This window comes from Salvelinus alpinus, chromosome 20 (assembly GCF_045679555.1).
Source record: "Salvelinus alpinus chromosome 20, SLU_Salpinus.1, whole genome shotgun sequence".
Taxonomy (NCBI): Eukaryota; Metazoa; Chordata; class Actinopteri; order Salmoniformes; family Salmonidae; genus Salvelinus; species Salvelinus alpinus.
This window is the reverse complement of record NC_092105.1, coordinates 27,027,789-27,045,335: the sequence shown is the minus strand read 5'-3', so window position 1 is coordinate 27,045,335 and position 17,547 is coordinate 27,027,789. Positions and strand designations below refer to the sequence as shown.

Sequence of the window (17,547 nt, the reverse complement as noted above, 5' to 3'; positions counted from 1 at the left end):
TCCATTGTTTTTTTTATTTTTTTATTTTACTTGCTGTGTTGTACTCACTTCGCCTCCATGGCCTTTTATATTTTTATTTATTTATACATATATTTGTTTGCCTTCACCTCCCTTATCTCACCTCACTTGCTCACATTGTATATAGACTTATTTTTATTTTTTTCACTGTATTATTGACTATATGTTTGTTTTACTCCATGTGTAACTATGTGTTGTTGTATGTGTCGAACTGCTTTGCTTTATCTTGGCCAGGTCGCAATTGTAAATGAGAACGTGTTCTCAATTTGCCTACCTGGTTAAATAAAGGTTAAATAAAAAATAAAAATAAAGTCCTGAGGCATGGTCCCAGGGCCCAGGTCCTCCGGGAGGGCAGAGAGAGAGAGAATTAAAGGGAGCATACTTAAATTCACACAGGACACCGGATAAGACAGGATAATTACTACATCAGATATAACAGACTGACCCTAGCCCCCCGACACCTAAACTATTGCAGCATAGATACTGGAGGCTGAGACAGGAGGGGTCGGGAGACACTGTGGCCCTGTTCAATGATACCCTCGGACAGGGCCAGCCAGGCAGGATATAACCCCATCCACTTTTCCGAAGCACAGCCCCCACACCACTAGAGGGATATTCGTAGACCACCAACTTACTACCCTGAGACAAGGCTGAGTATAGCCCACGAAGATCTCCCCCACGGTACAAACACGAGGGGGGTGCCAACCCGGACAGGAAGATCACATCAGTGACTCAACCCACTCAAGTGGTGCACCCTTCCTAGGGATGGCATGGAAGAGCACCAGTAAGCCAGTGACTCAGCCCTCGTAATAGGGTTAGAGGCAGAGAATCCAAGTGGAGAGAGGGGAGCCGGCCAGGCAGAGACAGCAAGGGCAGTTCGTCGCTCCAGTGCTTTTCCGTTCACCTTCGCACCCCTGGACCAGACTACACTCAATCATAGGACCTACTGAAGAGATGAGTCTTCAATAAAGACTTAAAGGTTGAGACCAAATCTGCGTCTCTCACATGGATAGGTAGACCACTCCATAAAAATGTTGCTCTATAGGATAAAGCCCTGCCTCCAGCTGTTTGCTTAGAAATTCTAGGGACAATAAGGAGGCCTGCGTCTTGTAACAGTAGTGTACATGTAGGTATGTACGGCAGGACCAAATCAGAAAGATAGGTAGGAGCAAGTCCATGTAATGCTTTGTAGGTTAGCAGTAAAACCTTGAAATCAGCCCTAGCCATGTACGTGTATTAAATGTGTACGTATAGTGTGTGTGTGTCGCACACGTGTTTGAATGTCTGTTTTCCCATCTATGCATAGTAACTGTGTGTGTGTACCTGATATAGTGACCAGGACGTTGAGTCCCTCTAGGACGTCCATCTGTTGGAAGCGGCGTCGGCTGATTAGGGGGTAAACCTTCCCTTGACCGCTACGGTCCAGCAGCATCAGACCACTCTCTGTGCCCACCAGGAGGTTCACTCCTACACACACACACACAGGTTTGCATTTAGATTGCTGTCACCTGGTAGTGAAGACTGATATTACTGTGATAACTACATAGCAGAGATAATTGTGACCACTCACCCCAGAGTGCTGCACACAGGATCTCAGAGTTAAACCTCTTCTTATACTTGCGGATCTCTGGGGTGTCGCTTTGTGGTCGTGTATTGACAGGGTTTACATTGACCACGGAGCCTTTACGCGACGGGTCCGCCCTCAGTGCCTCTGCCAGCCTAGCGTCGTTCCCAAAAGCTGCAGAGGACAAGGAAGGGATTCAGTTGGAAATACAAGCTGATTATGTATTACTATCATAAATATTCAGTTCTGTATATTTAGTATACGTTTCTATAAATGTTCTATATTTATTATACATTTCTATAACGTTTGTTTGGAATAAACGGGTGTTCTCTGGTGTTGCCTCAGAAACGAACACAAGGTTTGTTGACACTGGAGAGAACCACTCAGATACTGCTGATGGGGACTGGTCGCCCAGTAAGAGGGCTGGGGGCAGGGGCTTACCCAAGTTATTGAGAGCGGCGCTGGATGGAGAGACCTGGAGGAGGCGTGGATCAATAAAGGGAGTGAAGGAGGAGGAGGACTTGTGTTTCTGCATGCTGTTGCTGGAAGAATGGCTCTAGAGGAGCAGGTAAATAGAACAACAGACATATAGAATCATTATGTCATTGACTTACCAGCCAACTCCTAGACCAAGGCTACAATGGCAGCAGTTTGTGTACGTATAAACATGAAACACCATTTCCCATAGCTCCATAAATACCACAAAACTAAAAAATAGAAACTGGGGAAGGTGTAAGGAGCATAGAGAAATCAGGTACAGGAAAAACTATTCACAAAATCACACAGTGAATTAAAGTGGAACAGGCAAAAACAAGAAGTATCTATGGTGGTGGGTAAAACAGATGGAATGTTCAGGAAATAACAAAAGTTGAGGAACAAAAACATATCTCAAGGAATGGCTTTTCATGGTAAAATAATGACCTGTGTTTATTCCTGAAATATGCTATGTTGTAGCCTAGTCCTACGAGGGTTTCTGGAAGATGTCTTTAATCATCTGTGACTAAAAGCCACAAATAATAATCAAAATGTGCCTCCGAGGATATGTAAGCCAGCACAACCTAGTCTCAAAAAAAGTCTAAAAATAAGAAATTATGTAAAATTCCAATAACTTGGTCAAAATAAAATAAAAATTAGGGGGAGAAACACCACACCTACAGAGCATGGAGGAAACTAGAGTAGTTGTCGCACTCAGAAAAAAAAAGAGAAAGACCACCAGGTGGCCAGAGAGAGAGATAACCACCAGGTGGCCAGAGAGAGAGATAACCACCAGGTGGCCAGAGAGAGAGATAACCACCAGGTGGCCAGAGAGAGAGATAACCACCAGGTGGCCAGAGAGAGAGATAACCACCAGGTGGCCAGAGAGAGAGATAACCACCAGGTGGCCAGAGAGAGAGATAACCACCAGGTGGCCAGAGAGAGATAACCACCAGGTGGCCAGAGAGGAAGAGAACACGACTAGGTGGTCAGAGAGAGAGATAACCACCAGGTGGCCAGAGAGAGATAACCACCAGGTGGCCAGAGAGGAAGAGAACACGACTAGGTGGCCAGAGAGAGAGAACACCACTAGGTGGCCAGAGAGAGAGAGAGAGAGAAAACACCACCAGGTGGCCAGAGACAAAGAGAGAGAAAGAGAGAGCACCACTAGGTGGCCAGAGAGAGATAGAGAGAGAGAGAAAACACCACTAGGTGGCCAGAGAGAGAGAGCACCACCAGGTGGCCAGAGACACAGAGAGAGAAAGAGAGAGAGCACCACTAGGTGGCCAGAGAGATAGAGAGAGAGAGAGAAAACACCACTAGGTGGCCAGAGAGAGAGAGAGAGCACCACCAGGTGGCCAGAGAAAAGAGAACACGACTAGGTGGCCAGAGAGAGTGAGCGAGAGTGAGAAAGCGAGAGAGAGAGAGAGAGTGAGAAAGCGAGAGAGAGAGAGAGAGCGAGAGTGAGAAAGCGAGAGAGAGAGAGAGAGCGAGAGTGAGAAAGCGAGAGAGAGCGAGAGTGAGAAAGCGAGAGAGAGCGAGAGTGCGAGAGAGCGAGAGTGAGAAAGCGAGAGAGCGAGAGAGCGAGAGAGAGAGAGAGAGAGCACTACCAGGTGGCCAGAGAGAGAGAGAGAGAGCACCACCAGGTGGCCAGAGACAGTGAGAGAGAGAGTGAGAGAGAGAACACCACTAGGTGGCCAGAGAGAAAGAGAGAGCGAGAGAGAGAGACAACACCACCAGGTGGCCAGAGACAGAGAGAGAGAGAACACCACTAGGTGGCCAGAGACAGAGAGAGAGAGAGAGAGAGCACTACCAGGTGGCCAGAGAGCGAGAGAGCACCACCGGGTGGCCAGAGAGGAAGAGAACACGACTAGGTGGCCAGAGAGAAAGAGAACACGACTAGGTGGCCAGAGAGAGAGAGAGAGAGAGAGAGAGAGAGAGAGAGAGAGAGAGAGAGAGAACACCACTAGGTGGCCAGAGAGAGAGAGAGAGAGAGAGAGCACCACTAGGTGGCCAGAGAGAGAGAGAGAGAGACAACACCACTAGGTGGCCAGAGAGAGAGAGTGAGAGAGAGAGCACTACCAGGTGGCCAGAGAGAGAGAGGACTACCAGGTGGCCAGAGAGAAAGAGAGAGAGAGAGAGAGAGAGAGAGAGAGAGAGAGAGAGAGAGAGAGAGAGAGAGAGAGCGAGAGAACACCACTAGGTGGCCAGAGAGAGAGAGCACCACCAGGTGGCCAGAGAGAGAGAGAGCACTACCAGGTGGCCAGAGACAGAGAGAGAGAGATCACTACCAGGTGGACAGAGACAGAGAGAGCACCACCAGGTGGCCAGAGAGAGCACCACCAGATGGCCAGAGACAGAGCGAGAGAGAGCACCACCAGATGGCCAGAGAGAGACACAGAGGAGAGAGAGAGAGAGAGAGAGAGAGAGAGAGAGAGCACTACCAGGTGGACAGAGACAGAGAGAGCACCACCAGGTGGCCAGAGACAGCACCACCAGATGGCCAGAGACAGAGCGAGAGAGAACACCACTAGGTGGCCAGAGACAGAGAGAGACAGAGACAGAGACAGAGAGAGAGAGACAACACCACTAGGTGGCCAGAGACAGAGAGAGAGCGAGAGAGAGAGACAACACCACCAGGTGGCCAGAGACAGAGAGAACACCACTAGGTGGCCAGAGACAGAGAGAGAGAGAGAGAGAGAGCACTACCAGGTGGCCAGAGAGAGAGAGAGAGAGCACCACCAGGTGGCCAGAGACAGAGAGAGAGAGAGTGAGAGAGAGAACACCACTAGGTGGCCAGAGAGAAAGAGAGAGCGAGAGAGAGAGACAACACCACCAGGTGGCCAGAGACAGAGAGAGAGAGAACACCACTAGGTGGCCAGAGACAGAGAGAGAGAGAGAGAGAGAGAGCACTACCAGGTGGCCAGAGAGCGAGAGAGCACCACCGGGTGGCCAGAGAGGAAGAGAACACGACTAGGTGGCCAGAGAGAGAGAGAGAGAGAGAGAGAGCACCACTAGGTGGCCAGAGAGAGAGAGAGAGAGAGAGACAACACCACTAGGTGGCCAGAGAGAGAGAGTGAGAGAGAGAGCACTACCAGGTGGCCAGAGAGAGAGAGGACTACCAGGTGGCCAGAGAGAAAGAGAACACGACTAGGTGGCCAGAGAGAGAGAGCGAGAGAGAGAGAGAGAGAGAGAGAGAGAGCGAGAGAGAGAGAACACCACTAGGTGGCCAGAGAGAGAGAGCACCACCAGGTGGCCAGAGAGAGAGAGAGCACTACCAGGTGGCCAGAGACAGAGAGAGGGAGAGAGAGAGAGAGAGAGAGATCACTACCAGGTGGACAGAGACAGAGAGAGCACCACCAGGTGGCCAGAGACAGAGAGAGCACCACCAGATGGCCAGAGACAGAGCGAGAGAGAGCACCACCAGATGGCCAGAGACAGAGCGAGAGAGAGCACCACCAGATGGCCAGAGACAGAGCGAGAGAGAGCACCACCAGGTGGCCAGAGACAGAGACACAGAGACACAGAGACACAGAGACACAGAGACACAGAGACAGAGAGAGAGAGAGAGAGAGAGAGAGAACTACCAGGTGGACAGAGAGAGAGAGAACACCACTAGGTGGCCAGAGAGAAAGAGAGAGCGAGAGAGAGAGACAACACCACCAGGTGGCCAGAGACAGAGAGAGAGAGAACACCACTAGGTGGCCAGAGACAGAGAGAGAGAGAGAGAGAGAGAGCACTACCAGGTGGCCAGAGAGCGAGAGAGCACCACCGGGTGGCCAGAGAGGAAGAGAACACGACTAGGTGGCCAGAGAGAGAGAGAGAGAGAGAGAGAGAGCACCACTAGGTGGCCAGAGAGAGAGAGAGAGAGAGAGACAACACCACTAGGTGGCCAGAGAGAGAGAGTGAGAGAGAGAGCACTACCAGGTGGCCAGAGAGAGAGAGGACTACCAGGTGGCCAGAGAGAAAGAGAACACGACTAGGTGGCCAGAGAGAGAGAGCGAGAGAGAGAGAGAGAGAGAGAGAGAGAGAGAGCGAGAGAGAGAGAACACCACTAGGTGGCCAGAGAGAGAGAGCACCACCAGGTGGCCAGAGAGAGAGAGAGCACTACCAGGTGGCCAGAGACAGAGAGAGAGAGAGAGAGAGAGAGAGAGAGATCACTACCAGGTGGACAGAGACAGAGAGAGCACCACCAGGTGGCCAGAGACAGAGAGAGCACCACCAGATGGCCAGAGACAGAGCGAGAGAGAGCACCACCAGATGGCCAGAGACAGAGCGAGAGAGAGCACCACCAGATGGCCAGAGACAGAGCGAGAGAGAGCACCACCAGGTGGCCAGAGACAGAGACACAGAGACACAGAGACACAGAGACACAGAGACAGAGAGAGAGAGAGAGAGAGAGAGAGAACTACCAGGTGGACAGAGAGAGAGAGAACACCACTAGGTGGCCAGAGACAGAGAGAGCACCACCAGGTGGCCAGAGACAGAGCGAGAGAGAACACCACTAGGTGGCCAGAGACAGAGAGAGAGACAACACCACTAGGTGGCCAGAGACAGAGAGAGAGAGAGAGAGAGCACTACCAGATGCAACCAGTTCCTAACAGACCCAGGCCTGAGGGAGGACCAGGGACCATGGGCCAGAAGGAGGCTAAGAGGGACATACCTCCAGTAGCATGCTGAGCTTGTCCAGGGGGCTCTGGGGGGACATTGACATGGTGGGGCTGGTCAGGCTGGAGGAGGAGGGGGAGGAGGAGGCAGAGGAGGAGGGGGAGTGGTGGCTCTGCTGGATCAGGTCAGGCAGGAGGTGAATGCGGCCTGCAAAGCCATTTCTCTCCTGATGGCCTTGGAGACCGGGGTGGCCCTGGAGGGCAGGGTGAATCAGCCCGGGGCTGGGGACAAAGCCAAGGACAGGGCCTTGACCAGGGCTGGGGACAGGTTGCTTTTTGCTGTCACCTGAACTCTGGAAGTAAGAACAGGGGCACACTTTGGGTCTAAGTTTCTTTCCCTGAGGAGGAGGGATTCTATTGGCTACTTGTGTTAAGGGAAGACTAGTCTACTGAAGTAGGCTACTGAAGCTACAGTCTACTACTGTAAGAGACTTCAGACACATTCATTTGGGGATTAAGGAAAAGAGAATTGTCAATAACAGAGACCAAAAGTGTAATTTTACTCTAAATTATTTCTATGACTTTATTGGAGGCATTTTATGATGTTCAATCTGTTGCAGGACTATGCTGTCATCCAATGGGAGAACCGGTGGTTAATACTGGGAGTCGGTGCATTTCTTCAAGTTAACAAAGCCCTTTCCATTCTAACCCTGACCCCTTGGCTTCACCAGCAACACAAAGTAAACAATGAGAGAACAAATAACAAAGCAAGGTCCAACACAATATTAAACACAGTGGATAAACCATAAAGGGACAAATGAGTGAATGAAATATCACAATAAAATAACTAAAAAGGTTTACAGTGTGTGACTGATATGTTGTTATAAGAGAGGTGGACGGTGTGGCCTGGGTGTTGGCCTTACCGGTCTGACGATCTGAGTGCCATCTTTACAGGGTGTGGTTTTAGCGTCACTCTCGCCCTCCTCGTGAACGATCATAGTCTTCACCGACTCCGTCTCACCGTTGCTCAGCCTCGAAGAGCTGGAGGTGGAGGTGGCATAAACAGAGAATCAGGAAGAGATTGTTCTAATCACATTAATTTCCCTTCACCGCAATCACACGCTCAAATGTCATTGCAATATGATGTCATTGTGAGTAGGGATAGGGTTGGGGTTCAGGTACAGGTCCTCCTCTACGTACACAGCCCGAGAGTCCTCTGGTCCTGAGGTAGACTCCTCCCCTCCCTCCTGGTCCACCTCTTCATCATCATCCTCATCTGTGGTACCCGACTCTTCACTGGATGAGGAGTAGTCCGTCACCTTGTGGGGGCGTGGAACATCCTCCACTGCACGCAGCTCTTTGGCCAGTGCCGTCAGGTCCTAGAAAGGAGGATGGGGGTCAGAGGTTAGAGGTCAAATTCTGTTTCCTTCCCCCTCTCTTTCAGTCTCTCTCTCTCTCTCTTTAGCTCTCGTTTTCCGGGTTGTGGATTTGTTGCCGGGTCATTCGCAGGGTTAAATGCAGGAGACAGGATGCAGGAAGCTGCTTGGGGAGGAAGTGAAATCACAGGTGCGCCAGCCAATGAGGAGTGGGCCGGTGAGTAGCAAAGCCAACAGGAGATGAGAAAAGAGATTTATATATTTAACCAGGCAAGTCAGTTAAGAACAAATCCTTATTTTCAATGATGACCTAGGAACAGTGGGTTAACTGCCTTGTTCAGGGGCAGAACAACAGATTTGTACCTTGTCAGCTCGGGATACCCTGCCGCCACATGAGTAATTACACACTGCTGCCATAATTCCAATCTGTCCACAAGGCTGGAAGAGGTTAGTGAGTCATCAGATGACAAGACCAGACCAGACCAGAGCATACAAGGAAGGAAGGGGCTGCAAGTATGAGAGAGATTGAATGATCCAATAGAAATAAATATAAGAAGTATAGGGGAGGAGACAGAGGTTAAAAGGAGCATGAGTAAAATAGCACCAATCAGGAGAGAGGCAAGTCATTAGTACAGAACCCTTCAGCCAATGAGATTGTCAGTACAAACACACACTATTTCACTCTAGCTTACCACTTCCCCTACAGAATTCACATGAGTACCAGTAATCCACAGCGCAGAGGGCGAAACACACAAAGTACTATGTCAGATCATTGTAAAACCGTCATTCCCACTCAAAACTGTTATTTCCACCGCTTTTTGAATTATCACAACACTTGGTCTCATTCAACACTAGTTAGTACACTAGCTTGTACACTAGTCAGCTAGTCCAATAGTTTTACGGGGGTAAGATCTCACCACCGGTTGGTTAGGTCTGACCAATTCCTTCCTCTCCTCTGGGGTTTTCCCAGCATGCTCTGGGCGCTGAAGGGGAGAACCCTCAGACTTTGATGAAGCTGAGAGGGGGACAGCGGGGATACTGGTCAGTAAACTAAAGAGCTATGTGGAGAATTTTTTGTAGTGTATTCAATGGCTAATGTACTCTAATGAATCATATACTGTAATCCAATACTGCAATGTGGTGCTAAATGTATTATCATTTGATTACCAATAACTGAGTACTTTGTATACAATAGTTATGTGTGTGTGTCTTGAGAGTGTGTATGTAAGAAACTCCTCATGAGACTATGCATGTGTGTGTGCGTGTGTGTATCAAGGGAACATAAGACTCACAGCGGGCTCTGAATCTCTCCCCTGAGCCGCTGTGAGAGCTGGAGTTACTGGAGCCAGAGGAACTGCCAGTACTACCACTACTACCACTGCCTGGCCTGGGGACCAGCTTCTCCACCCGCTCCCACAGCAGATGCGGCTCCGCTGCAGCACTGTGGAGAGAGACAGAGGTTTTATATTACAGACACACATACTTTACATATAGGCAAAATATATACAATACCAGTCAAAAGTTTGGACACACCTACTCATTCTAGGGTTTTAAGTTATTGGTACTATTTTCTACATTGTAAAATAATAGTGAAGACATCAAAACAATGAAATGACACATATAGAATCATGTAGTAACCAAAAAAGTGTTACACAAATCAAAATATATCTTTTATATTTTAGATTCTTGAAAGTAGCCACCCTTTGCCTTGATGACAGCTTTCCACACTCTTGGCATTCTCTCAACCAGCTTCATCTGGAATGCTTTTCCAACAGTCTTGAAGGAGATCCCACCAATGCTGAGCACTTGTTGGCTGCTTTTCCTTCACTCTGCGGTCCAACTCATCCCAACTCATTGTTGAAAAACAAATGATAGTCCGGCTAAGCACAAACCAGATTGGATGGCGTATCACTGCAGAATGCCTTGAATTCAAATAAATCACCAACAATGTCACCAGCAAAGCACCCCCCACACCATCTCCTCCATGCTTCACGGTGGGAACCACACATGCGGAGATCATCCGTTCACCTACTCCGTGTCTCAAAAACACACGCCGGTTGGAACCAAAAATCTCTAATTTGGACTCATCAGACCAAAGGACAGATTTCCACCGGTCTAATGTACATTGCTCGTGTTTCTTGACCGAAGCAAGTCTCTTCTTCTTATTGGTGTCTTTTAGTAGTGGTTTCTTTGCAGCAATTCGACCATGAAGCCTGATTCACACAGTCTCCTCTGTAAAGGTTTTCTTCCAGGGGTGAAGGAGAGGACCAAAATGCAGCGCGGCTAGTGTTAAACATGTTTAATACAAACACAGGTGAAACACTACAAACAACCTACAAAATAACAAACGTGCAAAACCGATACAGACCTATCTGGTGCAGAACACAAACACAGAGACAGGTAACAAACACCCACAAAATCCCAACACAAAACAAGCCTCCTATATATGAGTCTCAATCAGAGACAACGACTACCATCTGTCTCTGATTGAGAACCCACACTAGGCTGACATAGAAACAGACAAACTAGACACACAACATAGAATTCCCACCCAGCTCACGTCCTGACCAACTAAACACATACAAAACAACAGAAAACAGGTCAGGAACGTGACAGAACCCCCCCCCTCAAGGTGCGAACTCCGGGCGCACCCCTAAAACTCAAGGGGAGGGTCTGGGTGGGCATCTGTCCGCGGTGGCGGCTCCGGCGGTGGACGAGGGCACCACTCCACCATTGTCTTTGTCCACCTCCTTAGCGTCCCTTGAGTGGCGACCCTCGCCCCCGACCATGGTCCAGGAACCTTCACCAACTCCCCTCTACAATAGAAGAGACAACTCAGGACAGAGAGGTAGTTCAGGACAAAGAGGTAGCTCAGGACAGAGAGGTAGCCCAGGACAGGACAGAGAGGTAGCCCAGGACAGAGAGGTAGCTCAGGACAGAGGGACAACTCCGGACTAGTGGCAGCTCCGGACTGAGTGGCAGCTCCGGACTGAGTGGCAGCTCCGGACTGAGTGGCAGCTCCGGACTGAATGGCAGCTCCGGACTGAGTGGCAGCTCCGGACTGAGTGGCAGCTCATGACTGAGTGGCAGCTCATGACTGAGTGGCAGCTCATGACTGAGTGGCAGCTCATGACTGGAGGGCAGCTCATGACTGGAGGGCAGCTCATGACTGGAGGGCAGCTCATGACTGGAGGGCAGCTCATGACTGGAGGGCAGCTCATGACTGGAGGGCAGCTCATGACTGGAGGGCAGCTCATGACTGAAGGGCAGCTCATGACTGTAGGGCAGCTCATGACTGTAGGGCAGCTCTGGCAACTCCTGACTGGCTGGCGTCTCTGGCAGCTCCTGACTGGCTGGCGTCTCTGGCAGCTCCTGACTGGCTGGCGTCTCTGGCAGCTCCTGACTGGCTGGCGTCTCTGGCGGCTCCTGACTGGCTGGCGTCTCTGGCGGCTCCTGACTGGCTGGCGTCTCTGGCGGCTCCTGACTGGCTGGCGTCTCTGGCGGCTCCTGACTGGCTGGCGTCTCTGGCGGCTCCTGACTGGCTGGCGTCTCTGGCGGCTCCTGACTGGCTGGCGTCTCTGGCGGCTCCTGACTGGCTGGCGTCTCTGGCGGCTCCTGACTGGCTGGCGTCTCTGGCGGCTCCTGACTGGCTGGCGTCTCTGGCGGCTCCTGACTGGCTGGCGGCTCTGGCGGCTCCTGACTGACGGACGGCTCTAGCGGCTCCTGACTGACGGACGGCTCTAACGGCTCGGGACAGACGGGCGGCTCTAACGGCTCGTGGCAGACGGATGGCTCAGATGGCGCTTGGCAGACGGATGGCTCAGACGGCGCTGGGCAGACGGATGGCTCAGACGGCGTTGGGCAGACAGATGGCTCAGACGGCGTTGGGCAGACAGATGGCTCAGACGGCGTTGGGCAGACAGATGGCTCAGACGGCGTTGGGCAGACGGATGGCTCAGACGGCGTTGGGCAGACGGATGGCTCAGACGGCGTTGGGCAGACGGATGGCTCAGACGGCGTTGGGCAGACGGATGGCTCAGACGGCGCTGGGCAGCCGGGCAGTTCAGGCACCGCTGGGCAGACGGGCAGTTCAGGCACCGCTGGGCAGACGGCAGACTCTGGCCGGCTGAGACGCACAATAGGCCTGATGCGTGGTGCCGGAACTGGAGGTACCGGGCTGAGGGCACGCACCTCAGGGCGAGTGCGGGGAGGAGGAACAGGGCTCTGGAGATGCACTGGAAGCCTGGTGCGTGGTGTAGGCACTGGTGGTACTGGGCTGGGGCGGGAAGGTGGCGCCGGATATACCGGACCGTGAAGGAGGACACGCGCTCTTGAGCACCGAGCCTCTCCAACCTTACCAGGTTGAATGGTCCCCGTAGCCCTGCCAGTGCGGCGAGGTGGAATAGCCCGCACTGGGCTATGCAGGCGAACCGGGGACACCACCTGTAAGGCTGGTGCCATGTACGCCGGCCCGAGGAGACGTACTGGAGGCCAGATACGTTGGGCCGGCTTCATGACATCCAGCTCGATGCCCAACCTAGCCCTCCCAGTGCGGCAAGGTGGAATAGCCCGCACTGGGCTAAGCACGCGTACTGGGGACACCGTGCGCTTTACCGCATAACACGGTGTCTGACCAGTACGACGCCCTCTCACTCCACGGTAAGCCCGGGGAGTTGGCTCAGGTATCCAACCCGGCTTCGCCACACTCCCCTTTAGCCCCCCCCCCAAGAAATTTTTGGGTGAGCCTCTCGGGTTTCCAGCCACTCTGCCTTGCAAGCGCCTCATAATGACGCCTCTCCGCTTTTGATGCCTCCAGCTCCGCTTTGGGACGGCGACACTCCTCTGGCTCTGCCCAGGGTCCTTCTCCGTCCAGAATCTCCTCCCATGTCCATTCCTCCTTGTACTGCTGCTGCTGCCCGTTGCCACGCTGCTTGGTCGGGGTTTGGTGGGTGTTTCTGTAACGGTTGTCAATGTCGTTCTCCTCCTCGGACGAGGAGGAGCATGGATCGGACCAAGATGCGGAGTAGGAGGTATTCATGATTTTAATGGCAAACCAACAAACACTACAAATTAACAAAACAAAATAACAAACGTGCAAAACCGATACAGACCTATCTGGTGCAGAACACAAACACAGAGACAGGTAACAAACACCCACAAAATCCCAACACAAAACAAGCCTCCTATATATGAGTCTCAATCAGAGACAACGACTACCATCTGTCTCTGATTGAGAACCCACACTAGGCTGACATAGAAACAGACAAACTAGACACACAACATAGAATTCCCACCCAGCTCACGTCCTGACCAACTAAACACATACAAAAACAACAGAAAACAGGTCAGGAACGTGACATCCTCTGAACAGATGATGTTGAGATGTGTCTGTTACTTGAACTCTCTGAAGTATTTATTTGGGCTGCAATCTGAGGTGCAGTTAACTCTAATGAATTTATCCTCTGCAGTAGAGGTAACTCTGGGTCTTCCTTTCCTGTGGTGGACCTCTTGAGAGCCAGTTTCCTCATAGAGCTTGATGGGTTTTGTGACTGCACTTGAAGAAACTTTCAAAGTTTTTGAAATGTTCCATAATTACTGACCTTCATGTCTTAAAGTATTGATGGACTGTCGTTTCTCTTTGCTTATTTGAACTGTTCTTGCCATAATATGGACTTGGTCTTTAACCAAATAGGGCTATTCTCTCCAGCCACTCTCCATACCACCCCTACCTTGTCACAACACAACTGATTGGCTTAAACGCATGAAGGAAATAAATTCCACAAATGAACTATTAACAAAAGCACACCTGTTAATTGAAATGCATTCCAGGTGACTACCTCATGAAGCTGGTTGAGAGAATGTCAAGAGTGTGCAGAGCTGTCATCAAGGCAAAGGGGTGGCTACTTTGAAGAATCTCAAATCTCAATTCTATTTTGATTTGTTTAACACTTTGTTTGGTTACTACATGATTCCATATGTGTTATTTCATAGTTTTGATGTCTTCACCATTATTCTACAATGTTGAAAATAGTAAAAATAAAGAAAAAACCTGTAGGTGTCCAAACTTTTGCCTGATACGGTACATTTTAATAGACAGACACATATAGACACATACATTTTCATAGACACAGACATGCACACAAAGTCTCACAGGAGATGAGGCTCAGCATTATAGAGAATTGCTAAGAAAGAAAAGGTAACACACAAATAGGAGACAATGATATGTATCACAGGGCAGAGCAGTGAGTAATGTTACATAAAACCCTCCCACACAGTATCCACACACAGAGAAGACCAGGACTCCACGGAGAACAGACAGACACACAGTGAAGAGGTTTTACATTACAGTACTGAACACTCGAAGAGAAGAGGAAAGGAGAGGAGAGGGGGATGGTGAAATAGTACAATAGAGGGGGAGACAGACACAGAGAGACGGACGGAGAGAGACAGAGAAAGGGCAGATAGAAAAAGAAAGAGGGACATGAAAAGGTACCTGCTGGCTTTCCTCTGGCTCACCGGGTTGCTAGGCGTGGCATTGCCATGGAAAGGGGAGTCCTTGCGTGACAGTACTGGAGACCTGGACGTTGTCCTCACAGGAACCTTCCATACAGACAGATGCCAGCTCTCACACAAACTCTACGGCCACACACACACTCGGAGTGCGTGTATGCACGAGAGAGCGTGACATAGGGGTGCCAGGAGCAGAAACGCTGGACACACTGTTAAGACGTCCTTACAAGGTCCCGACAACGTTACTACAATGTCCAAATGATGTTCCACCCATACCCACACTGTGTAAAGTCACCCCACTGAAAGAGTTAGGTCTGATACACAGCAAAAGACAGCATTATATCCACACTCTTCCCTTATCAACCCCTGACTTAACACAAACACAGTTGTCAGGTTATAATATTGATTTGTTAGCATCCCTCTGTAGTAGTTTCCAGGGGACAGGAGGGAAAATAGCCTAAGAACAGGGCGCAGCATCCAAAGCAGAGCAGAGCAGAGTAGAGCAGAGCAGAACAAACAGCCGCTCCATTCAGAAGGAATACTAACTAACACTGACATTGATTTGAGACACTAACAGAGGCTCGCTTGGGAAGTGGAGGGGGCAGAACATGAAATGACATACTCATACCTCACCAACGAAGAGGAAGTGATGTTTGATAGGTAGGCCCTATGTGAAGAGAGGACAATAATTCCACCTCTAATTTGTGCAGATGGGGGCAAAAAAGGGGCCAACGTCTGGATTTCAACAGGATGAATATTTTCCTTGAACAGACGGAATCCTACCCCTCATTTGTGATAGCCTCCAGCGTCCCATTCATTTGGGAGCATTTCTAAAATGCTGAGATGCAAAAGCACTCAGCATTCAAGTGATTGCTGCTGCAGCTTTCTTTCTCTGCTATTTCTAAAACAGTCTCCTTCTGAGGTCTGGGAGGCTGAACGAGAGAAGGTTCTGTGAGGAGAGACAATAGAGGGGGAATAGAGAACAGAAAATGGACCTCTAATCCTTTCATAACGTTCTGCTCTCTCTGAATCCTCTCAGCAGGCCAGGGTGAGGAGGTGGTAGAGCCCTGCACAGGCTTGAATTTTAAGTCAGAGCCCGAGCCATGCCCGCGACGTTAAGGTCCGAATGATTCTGACAAATTGAAGGCCTGCTCAAAACCCGAAATCAGAAATAACTTCCTCCATTAGTAAATCCATTAGCTGCTCCTCTGTCCGTCACTCGCTCATGCACTCTGTTTGCTCTGCATGTGCTTTTCTCATGGCGGCTCTGGGTCTGAGTATCCATAGCAACGGTTCCGCTTGGGCTGCTCTGCTCTATGACGAGACAGAGAGCAGTTAGCTGTTAGCTACTTTCATCACTCAAAACTCAAGCAACAATTCTTTTCAGTGAAATAATCTCTCCTGTTTTATATTTGACTAGGTTGAAGCACATCTGACGCCATGTTATTATCTTAGTCAGATATGACTGTACAGCGCAGCAGAGCATGAGCAAATGGCTCAGCTTCAAAATGTTAGCGATCAATTTAGTGATACCCGAGCCCGACCCGTACCCTAGTTACTGAAGAAAAAAATAAGCCTTACCCTGCCCTAACCCGATGTATAATGTTGGGGCCCGTCGGGTTCGGGTCGGGCAGCAGAGCTCTAGGAGGAGGTCGCCCCATCTTAGCTATTACTGAGACAACGTCACTCTGCTCATTCACTCCAATATTGTCCTCTCCAGCATGGCCATCTAGTGACTACCTGTCTACAGTTCAGACTTCCTAGTAAAGTCATCAAATGACTAACAGTCTACTCGCCTTTGCCAGGGGATAGGCCTGTTCTTACCCTGGGAGGGGAGACGTCTGTGGGGGCCTTCTCGAGGGGAGTGGCCCTAGGCTGGGGGTGGGGCTGCAGGTCAGTGCGTGCGAGCGGTGATGATGATGGTGATGGTGCAGGTTGATGGTGTTGCTCCTGAGAGCGCAGGTTGAGGTGTGCAAAGCCAGGGACGATGGGCTCACTGAAGGAATGAGAGCGTGAGACGACAGGGGGAGTGGCGATGCTGCTCTTTAGAGCGGCCAAGTGGGACCACTGGACCTTCCAGAGACAGATAGACAGACGGGGTTCATCAGAGGGGTGGACACATTTGGAGGAATGGGGAGGTTTTTGGGGAGGAGGAGGGAGACACAACAAGAGAACAAGACCACAAACACAGGCAGCAGACAGTGATTGGATACTGAAGCTTCAGGAAGCATAAAAATGGGTGGAGCAGTCATGTAACCAATATGAAGTCTTAGGAAGACAGATTTGATTGGTTCACATCACAGACAGCCAATGACAGCTCCACCTGTTTTGGTGCTCATGATGCGTCAGTCTCATCACCAGTTGTGAGAATGAGCATGGATCACATAAACAAGCTATTCACAGATGAGCTAGCATCATGCATGGACAGACACAATCACACACACTCACATATGGCATGCACATATTCAAGGAGACTTTTTTGGTGAAAAGTAACTGAGAAGAGTATCATCCAATAGGAACATATCAATACTAGGTTTATAGCTGAATTTATTCCATGTCCTATTACTTTCAAATATGCACTGAGAAGCCCTCAGACATGAAGCCCCATAGAAAGAGACGTATCCCTCAACAAATGAGTCTTTTGTAACGAGCCCATGTCATCACGCTTCATATCGGTCTCTAATGACGTGTCACTAATGAGTGAAGTGACTAATGCATTTAAATGGCTCTGTTAAAAAATGTAGCAATCAATTACATCATCATCATTGCCACCAAATTCAACAATGTTTCATCTAATCACCATGACATTATCCAAAAAAAGAATGTTGCCCTGAATGGTGAACTGTAACAATGACTGTAATCAGGCTGGGCTGGTTGAGTCTTTCTCCCTGAGCAGATGAGATGAGAAATATACTGAGTCACTGTGAAAACAGAAAGATGAATTCTGGATGTGTTTGTGTTGTTTAGCACACAGTCCCAATGTAACAGCTATACTTTT

At 50.0% G+C, this 17,547-nt stretch overlaps 1 protein-coding gene across 7 annotated transcripts in view; it reads right to left on the bottom strand.

Moving 5' to 3' along the window:
- Window positions 1-17,547, bottom strand: part of LOC139546608 (mitogen-activated protein kinase kinase kinase kinase 4-like) — a 114,396-nt gene that overhangs the window by 23,969 nt on the left and 72,880 nt on the right. For 2 of the 7 annotated variants that reach the window (XM_071355173.1, XM_071355174.1), the window contains exons 16-25: window positions 16,374-16,622; window positions 14,533-14,639; window positions 9,332-9,480; window positions 8,957-9,054; window positions 7,864-8,042; window positions 7,587-7,704; window positions 6,720-7,016; window positions 2,024-2,138; window positions 1,589-1,756; window positions 1,342-1,485 (exon numbers count right to left, since the gene is read on the bottom strand). In XM_071355173.1, coding sequence (XP_071211274.1) covers window positions 1,342-1,485; window positions 1,589-1,756; window positions 2,024-2,138; window positions 6,720-7,016; window positions 7,587-7,704; window positions 7,864-8,042; window positions 8,957-9,054; window positions 9,332-9,480; window positions 14,533-14,639; window positions 16,374-16,622 — 1,624 coding nt within the window. The remainder of the gene's footprint in view (window positions 1-1,341; window positions 1,486-1,588; window positions 1,757-2,023; window positions 2,139-6,719; window positions 7,017-7,586; window positions 7,705-7,863; window positions 8,043-8,956; window positions 9,055-9,331; window positions 9,481-14,532; window positions 14,640-16,373; window positions 16,623-17,547) is intronic. The other 5 variants (XM_071355178.1, XM_071355179.1, XM_071355176.1 and 2 more) reach the window with 4 other exon arrangements.